The sequence below is a fragment of the Pieris napi genome, chromosome 6 (genome assembly GCF_905475465.1).
Source record: "Pieris napi chromosome 6, ilPieNapi1.2, whole genome shotgun sequence".
Taxonomy (NCBI): Eukaryota; Metazoa; Arthropoda; class Insecta; order Lepidoptera; family Pieridae; genus Pieris; species Pieris napi.
In genome coordinates this window covers 6,646,523-6,655,891 of record NC_062239.1, presented here as the reverse complement: position 1 = coordinate 6,655,891, position 9,369 = coordinate 6,646,523, and the positions used below count along the sequence as shown (strand labels likewise).

Below are 9,369 nucleotides of genomic sequence, written 5' to 3'. Positions count from 1 at the left end.
TATTAGTGTAACAATCTCCACGCAGAGCTAGTGCGCTGAAATGACGAGCATTGAGTTTTAACTTTTAACTCTATTCCCTAAATAATTTTTAATTTTATATTGTACTCATACGTATGTTATCTTTTCAGTACAATTTGTTTAAGCACCATCTAGTTGCAAATTATAGCGGCAATCAGGTGCAGTGTCATATTAAGAGATAAGTTACTGTTATAGTGTTTATTGCAAAATAATAGATTACCATACAATTTAAGAATACAATTACATTACAATCATACATTTATTGTATATAAAAAATTTACATACATTTCTAATGATTTTGCTTTATTGCTCTTGTTCAGTTTCTGCCAACATTAAACTGACTCACTTTTAGTTTTAAGGTATAATATATTGGAAAATATACCAGTATATTTTCATGTAAATATTTATTTAATATAACTTTATCCACCCGACAATGTGTATTAAATATATTATTATATAGCTTTTTAGTTGCTTGGCTAGTCTGTGTAATATTCCTAATAATAACATTATCTATGACTATTACAGTATTCATTTATTTTTATTTCTGGCATCTCTCTTAAGTTCCCCACGCGATTGAAAACTTAATGTTGAATATATAATTATATTGTTTCAATAATTTTCACAATTAGCGTAGATATAAAAACAAAATGTACGGACAACAACCAATTATAGTACTGAGTAAGTATTGAATATAAAAATTAATAGTTGATGTATGTATTTCACAAGAAAATTTGTCAGTTTAAAATTTACCAAATTTTAGGCCAAAACACAAAACGTGACTCCGGCCGGAAAGTTCAACTCGAAAATATAAATGCTGGGAAGGTAAATAAGTTTAAAAATACGTATAATTGTTAATTTTCATTATTCCGTATGATTTTCAGTTATAACTTTTGAGTTGTATTGCATATTTTAGACAATAGCGGACGTTATAAGAACATGCCTTGGTCCCCAAGCAATGTTGAAAATGTTGATGGACCCCATGGGTGGGATAGTAATGACTAACGACGGAAATGCTATCCTCAGAGAAATCACTGTGCAACACCCAGCTGCTAAAACCATGATAGAAATTGCGAGAACCCAAGATGAAGAGGTTAGAATGCTTATATTTGCCTATTCAAATTAATTAATTACCCTCCTACAGCTGATTAAAAATACATTTTCATTAATTTGTGTCTAATTTTCGATTGTTTTATGTAATGAATTAATGATGATTTTTTGAAATATCATGTTTCTTTCTTTTATTGTATTTTACCTGAATTATTTAGCATCTTACCATTCTTTTATTATTTAATTTTGTTATATAGGTTGGTGATGGAACAACATCAGTCATTGTACTAGCTGGAGAAATCTTAGGTGTGGCAGAACAATTCCTCGCACAAAATATTCACCCTACTGTCATTATTAGGGAATATAGACAAGCCCTTGAAGATGCAGTTAAATTGCTGCAGGAGAAAATATCGGTTCCTGTAGATTTAAATGATAAGGATAAGATCAAGGAAGTGGTAAGTTTAAATAACTATATATCTTTAAGTGTTTAAATCCTTTGGCATGAAGGGAAGTGCAAGTTTATAGTATGATTACTGAAGTTAAACAGTAAATAATCTGTGACCCCTCCGGTTTTCAGTGTCATATACTTAATATTCATAAAAAGTAGTATCTTATTAAGATTATTTTTCTAATATTCTGTCAACTAAGAAAATATTTGTTATTATTCTATTTAAATAATCACCCTTTTTATTTTATGATTATAGTTTAAATAATCACCCTTTTTACATTATGATTCTAGTTAAAATAATGTTTTAGATACGATCATGTGTGGGAACCAAGTACATTGGTCGCTGGGCCGATCTTGCAGTTGATATAGCCATTGATGCTGTCAATACTGTCACTATCAATGACAATGGAAGAGTAGAGGTTGATATTAAAAAGTAAGTAATTGTCATTTGTTTCTCTCTACAGTAAAACCTTATTAATATCTCATGCTTAATACACTTTGCCACCCAACTATGTTTTTAACATCTTAGATATTGAGCTTACACTTACTCTGTATATTTAAACTTAATTATGTTATATGTTATAAATATGCTTGTAGTCTACATGCAATTGTTACAATACTTTTCAGCTATGCTAAGGTTGAAAAGATTCCTGGTGGGACAGTTGAAGAGTCAAAGGTATTAAATGGTATCATGATCAATAAGGATGTGACACATCCCAAAATGAAAAGATTGATTGAAAACCCTAGAATTATTTTATTGGACTGTCCATTGGAGTACAAGAAGGGAGAAAGTCAGACCAATATTGAGATTGCTGATGAACAGGTAATAATACTCTTTTGGTTCTTAGTGTACAATCAATGTTATGAATTGTATTTATCTTTGTAGCAAAGTCAAGTGTTTCTTAAGCAAAAACATGTTACTATAACATTCATAATTACTATAGTATACAACTGTTGCAGGTTTTATATATAATTTTGTTATTAAAAGAAAATTATGTCAATAATAATATGATTAAATAAAAATAACAATATTTATTACCGTAAAAATGATTTTTTTATCATTATTGTATGAACTTTGTACTGAAGTTATTCATGTTTTTCTTTAGTGCATGTAAAAAATGATTAAATTATGATGAATTTACTTCATTATATTATATTTTTAATAAGATTAATGTCTTGTTCAGAATTTTACAAATTAAACAGTATATTTGCTATTGTTTAGAAAAAGTAACATATTCATATTTTATTTTATTTTTTTATTACATTTCAAACAGAAACATTTACATATTTAACTGGCAGACATGGATCATACAGTTTGTTGTAGAGTTATTATTAAAGTATAACAATGACTAATTCTAGGACTTCACCAAACTCCTGCAACTGGAAGAGGAGCATGTGCAACGTCAATGTGCTGACATCATCGCTCTCAAGCCAGACATTGTCTTCACCGAGAAGGGAGTCTCAGATCTTGCTCAGCACTATCTTGTTAAAGCTGGCATCACTGCTATTCGCAGGTAATTTTCTTTGCATCGTGAAAGTGTAAATATGTATTTAAATTTTGTAAGTGTATAATTGAACTGGTATTATATAGAAGTGCTACTCTAAAAAACATTATGTTGTACACAACTTCTATTTGTGGTTTGTTATATATATATATTATATATAGCGATTTTAAGATTTTAAAATACTGTCTTATAACAAGAAGTAAGCTTTTATAAAAGTAGCTGAACCTGGAGTTGCCCATTCTTCTCCACACGAAACTACCTTTTGGAAGGGGCAACTAGAATCTTCTTTATATTTTATTTGACGTTCAAAGGTGCCATTTTAGGTGGTCTAATTGAAATAAATGATTTGACTTTTACTTCATTGGTTATGTAAGTACCGCACTGTTGTATACAGTTATTATTTTTTTGACTGCTTTAAAATAACTATCTATTACATTTTTGTTATTTTTTTTGGCTTAGATTCGAAAACGAGCCTAAGCGATAAGTTCAATTCTCCTAGTTGAAACAAGATTTTGACATAAGATAGTCAGTAAAGTCTCACTTCAGAATCTCACCCAAAGTGTAATCAATATTAAGACACTGTAAGCCCTGTACATGTTTTATACAGAGCTGTGGTTATACTAATATTACTACCAAAGTCGAGTAGAGATATACATAGAGTCCCACTTAACATATTGTTTATTATTGTACAGACTACGCAAAACAGACAACAACCGTTTAGCCCGTGCGTGTGGCGCCACAATCGTTAACCGTACTGAAGAGCTCAAGGAGAGTGACGTTGGTACTCAGGCTGGAAGATTTGAGGTCAAGAAGATTGGTGATGAGTACTTCACCTTTGTCACCGAATGTAAGAATCCTAAGGTAAGTGTTTTACTTCTAATTTATTATCAATTACATTCACTATTCAATCAGGATTAACGTACCATTTAATAGTTTACATAACTTAGTCGTACTATGTATGTAAATTTATAATACTTGGTGGTGTTGAAGGAAGTTTTAATCTATAAATTATAATATTGTAAATTTTTATATGTTTTGTAAAAAATATCTTGTCAGTTGATTTTATAATTTCCGAATGTGTATAAAATATGTTATAAAAGATATATTATTGTCTATATACAGTAAAATTATTACTCATAAATAAAATAATAAAAGCCCACAGGGTATATAATGATCCAATTTGCGTTTGTACTTCGTTTCTATAGCTGTAATTGTTTGTATAATTACAGTTATAGAAACGAAGTCCCTAAAGTTTGGTCCATTATTTGTTATACATTTTCAAAATCTTTATAGCAATAGAATTTAAGTTTTTTTTAATTTCCTTGAGGTGGGTGTCTTTAGCATTCTATGTCTTATATGCCCTGAATTGCTGTTCGTATCTCTAAAAATTATTTGGGCCCTGGCAATAACGACATACTAAGTAAAAAAAAAGATTCATAGAGCAAACAAGTCAGTTTAGTTTCAGAATATGGAATGAAATGTTTTCAGGCGTGCACCATCCTTCTACGTGGAGCCTCTAAAGATGTGTTGAACGAGATTGAGCGAAATCTGCAAGACGCTTTGCACGTTGCAAAGAATTTGGTACGTATTTTTAGTACGCAGTATATATTTTTTATTCATTTAACACGAGTATGTCTTTACGAAGCCTGTGCTTCAATAGATAATGTGCAATCGACAGATCCTCGTATGTTGAAGGAAAATATCTCAAGAAACAAAACGACAGGTTGCACTCCGGGAGTGCCGGCAGAAGTGAAAACTTGAATATTAACGTTATGCCTTTTTGTTATTTTAATGATTAGGGAATAATTTTGCACGAATTGCTTTAATTATCAGTATAAAAGTACTATCATTTATGTGGTAGAATACAATATTTATTTATTGCGCTATCGTACACAAACATGACAATTTATATAACATTAAATACGCCGCGCCAGCTGTCTACTCGCCATCCGTCTTACGAATTTTCGATCAGGTCACGTGTCCTGCCGCGAGTTTAAATTTTTTTACCCATTCCTAAAAAAGTGTACAAGGCCGCTAAAGAAGTTTTCACTTTCATCTTACCTGCTTTTGGAAAAAACTTGCGATACGGTCAATACTAATAATTAGTAATAATACTTAATAATGATTAAGTGGCGCTGCAACTCAACCTTGTCTTAATTTTTCTGCATTTATTCTTATTAAGGTTATTAACATGTGGGGACATACCATTCTCAGGTTTGACACATTTAAACGCATGCTATTCTGTCATTGAAGATTAAAGAATTGTATAGCAAAGGCTTACTTTTATAAGACGGCTCATTGGTCTAGTGGTTAGTATCCCTGACTGCGGATCCATGGGTCCCGGGTTCGATCCCCGGCTGAGACAAATATCGATGTGATAAGCATTTGGTTGTGCTTAGGTCTTGGGTGTTTAAATATGTATTTATATGTCTATCTATCTATAATATGTATGTATATCCGTTGCCTACCCATAACACAAGCTTCACCAGCTTAGCATGGGACTAGGTCAATTGGTGTGAATTGTCCAAAAAAATAATAATAAGAAATTGTCTTTTTCCAGGTTCTGAGTCCGCGTCTGGTGGCGGGCGGTGGTGCCGTGGAGATGGCAGTATCTCAGGCTTTGTCTGCTAACTCCTCACACAACACACCCTACAGGGCTATTGCTACTGCACTTGGTAAATATCAGTATCAACTGTATCGAGAGTTTGAGTGTATGACCAACCAGGTTCTAGAAGATAAACCACTATCTATATGGAAATTGTATTCGTTTTTACAACAAACTCCCAAGCGAAATTAGAGAATTATCACTGAATAAATTCAACTCTCGTTAAACGTAAATTAATCAATAAAGCTTTTTATAAATTTGACGTATACTTAAATGATCCTAATTCTTGATTTGCTCCAGTTCTAATAATTTGTATGACTCAAAACTTAGCGATTAAAAAGAGTGGCAGAAAGTTTATTGCCAGTTCTTCTTGCCCGCTCTAGGCCCTTGACTTGCGAACTGGTAGTAAATGTAAATTTACAATAAATTTAACTTTTTTTGACGTTCATAAGTGTACTTGTTTACCTATATGAATAAAGATATTTTGAGTTTGAGTTATCATACCATTTAACTTGTACATTTATTATAGTGTTGTTTCTCTTTAACTCATCATTTCTGAGTCAATATTAGTAAGAACAAATCTGAATTTTGATTCAACTTGTAAGTTCAAATCCTCAATACGTCGAAAACTCTTACCCTCAATTTTGGCGTTTGATGTTCGAGTTATGGAGGTTCTACTGTATTACAGTTTTCATATAACATTTTCTTATTATTATTATATTAAACAGCCTTTCTGAGTGTTACTATGTGTCAATAAACGATTTTGATTGATGTTTACAGAAATAATCCCGCGTACACTCGCCCAGAACTGTGGTGCCAACACAATTCGTACGTTGACTGCGTTGCGTGCACGTCACGCGGCGGGCGCCACTGTTGCCAGCACTGCGGGCATCGACGGAGAGACGGGAGAGATCGTGGACATGGCTGCTAAGGGAATTTGGGAACCGCTGGCTGTTAAGTTACAGGTATTTGTTTTTCATTTACATGTTGAACCACTGAATTTAAGATTTATGTTAAGAGATGTTTAAAATCCTAAAGGTCTGTTTCATTGCTCTTATAGCAAGTGAATGACCAGCCTTATTTCTGTATGTAAAGTAAAAAGTTTGTTCCCGTAATTTGTACTTTAGAGATTTTATTTTGATAAATATGTTACCACTTACGCAGTCCGGTTGTGGTTATTTGAGACCCTGAAATGTGTTTGCAACAGGAACAAATATATACAGCATAGAAAATTTTTTTTTGTTTTTTTTTTTAGTGCAAAGGTATTGGTGTAATATGCATTTTATCGTTAAAGTACAAGGAAAATGTAATTAACTAAAGACCCTATTTTCACAACCAACGAATTGAGATAAAAATGTTCGATAAATGTAACACCATTGCAAATTCATTCATACTAGACGACGGTCAAAAACGGCAACGCAGTGCTAGTTCGGTAGGATTTAAAGAAAACCTAAAAAAAATCAGATTAATAGGATACGATTGTTTACTTTTTAAATGTTTAGAATAATTGTCGTATGAATATCGTGATATTTCATTGTAGAGTTCCATTAGGTACTTAATAGAATCACAAAACAGCGAGAAAGCTGCTGAGGTGCTTTTGACGTTTCTGAAATAGTATGTATCGCGCAAATTTCCAAGAATTAGCGGTCTTATACCTAAGAGAAATGTAATTAGTAGGTTAATGTTTGATTAAATTGAATTAAGTCGTTAGTTATTAAACTTAATGAAATAACCAAACGATTTTGTGATCTTACATTCCTATATGTTAACTGCATAGCACGAAGTGGTGCGCGCGCGACGAGCTTTAAACTAAGCTTGCATTGTTAAAAATTTGTTATAATAGGCTAGGCTAACCTGTCATAACAAATGAGTCGATTTGCTTTATGTTGCATGTACGACGATTACTGTGTGTATAGAAATTATTATTTAATGAATTCCCAGTTCTTGTTAAATAAAACGTAATCGTCTTTAAAATAACACCTTTGGAACAAATAATATTAATACAATATTATCCCTACGTTGCATACTGTACCATATCTGGTACAATCAAAATAATTAAAGCTACTGTTCATTTAGTGCCACCTAGCGTCATTTGTCGGCCGACGGAGGAATCTTTACAACCCTAACAACGCTTTAGTATTGGCATGTGCCACCAGATGGTGTTAGCTATGATATTGTGATTCGTAAACAATTTGAAAGATCGTAGCGAACTCGTGGTTTACGTAAATAGAAAATTCTTTAAAAAAATGATTTTTGAATAAGGTTTTAGTAAGACTTACTGCTTTTTCCGCGAAGGTTTTTACTCCTTTTTGCGGCACTTCACTATAACGGTTAACTTTTTAGTGATGTCTAAGAAAATTCTATGTTTAGCATACATTAATTCAATTTATTTGTACCTATAGTTTATTGGTGTTACTACCCCTAGGTTTTTAAGCTACTACCACTATTATCACATCACTTATAATTCATATTGGGTTTTTATAAGTCACAACTTAATAGATTAATTTCAAATTTTGCAAATTGTTTAAGATCGTCGATTTGATCGATCGATTGAACACTAAACAAATATCATGGCAAGGGGATTAACTACACTACAGATTGTATAATTAGATACATATTACTGTTATGATAATAAATAAATTGACATTCGCTAAAGGGAAGGAAATGGGTATTTAGCAATTGAATCTATTATTAAAATTAATTATATATTGCAGGTCTACAAAACGGCTGTGGAGACAGCGATAATGTTGTTGAGGATTGATGACATTGTATCCGGTTCTAAGAGGAAGGATGGAAAAGAACCCGCTGCGCCGGCGCAGATGGCCCAACAAGAATAAAAGCTTTATTAACTTGTATTACATAGCCGCTATGATTTTACTAAATATTTTAAAATAGTTAGTTTCAATATTGTGAGTTTTACATTGGCTATTTCTTACTACTGGTAATATTCAATATATTACTGAAACCATCTCTCGTAGAGTTGCATTTAATGTCAGCGTAAAAAAAACAGCCATCAAGTCGTTTTTTTTTTAACATTTTATTGTAACAACTATTACAGGGTTATGTAATACGTCGAATAAAACATAGTAATAACTATCCACTAGTTTTTTACGCTAGATAACACTTAAAACTGGTGAGAAGGAGTCCAGATATGCTTTTCGCTTATAATATTATTAAGGTTCACTAAAATCTTTATATATGGTGAAAATATTTTCAAGAATTGCTAGATGCAAATTATTTCTCTAAAGACGCAGAATTCAGAGACAGTTTTTTTGAAGATATGATTTGTACCAAAAACAAATGTTTGAAGATGTGAATTGAGATTTGTCCTTGTCACACAATTAACGTTAATAATAACTTTGTAGTTTTTAATCATTTTATTTAATAACCTTCTCGTTATTTATCTATGGTCAGTTTACTCGTGAGGTCGCGTTTATGTTACATGCTGTTTCGTTTGAAACAATTATAGTATTAAACTTCTAAAATAATAAATATGTGTTTTATTTATCAATGTTAACGTGAGGTCAGAAAAAATACTCTTAATTTAGTAGAACATGTACCCATGGTTTTGTTGTTATTCTTATATGTTGATTCACAAAATATTTAATTGCCTGATCTGATCACTGAAGAATATACAATGTAATCTATATAACGACACTCAAGGGGCTGCTTATTTTGACGTTACAAAGAGTTGTTGTTAAATGGAAAGAAAAAATACTTAATCCAAAGCATCTATATCTATCACT

At 31.7% G+C, this 9,369-nt stretch overlaps 1 protein-coding gene across 1 annotated transcript; it reads left to right on the top strand.

Moving 5' to 3' along the window:
* Positions 1-544: 544 nt before the first annotated feature.
* Positions 545-9,115, top strand: LOC125050688 (T-complex protein 1 subunit gamma). Its single transcript, XM_047650685.1, has 12 exons — positions 545-696; positions 779-840; positions 932-1,108; positions 1,323-1,520; positions 1,822-1,946; positions 2,141-2,336; positions 2,873-3,027; positions 3,711-3,879; positions 4,507-4,599; positions 5,579-5,693; positions 6,404-6,588; positions 8,338-9,115. Exons 1-12 carry the CDS (start codon positions 666-668, stop codon positions 8,458-8,460), a joined length of 1,629 nt encoding a protein of 542 aa, XP_047506641.1. The 5' UTR covers positions 545-665; the 3' UTR covers positions 8,461-9,115.
* Positions 9,116-9,369: the final 254 nt, after the last annotated feature.

Bases quoted from the DNA above. Each gene is read 5' to 3' on its own strand.
- LOC125050688 (XM_047650685.1), top strand. From the start codon at position 666: ATGTACGGACAACAACCAATTATAGTACTGA. The intron at 1,109-1,322 runs GTTAGAATGCTT...TTTGTTATATAG, and splicing joins CGAGAACCCAAGATGAAGAG to GTTGGTGATGGAACAACATC. The intron at 4,600-5,578 runs GTACGTATTTTT...GTCTTTTTCCAG, and splicing joins TGCACGTTGCAAAGAATTTG to GTTCTGAGTCCGCGTCTGGT.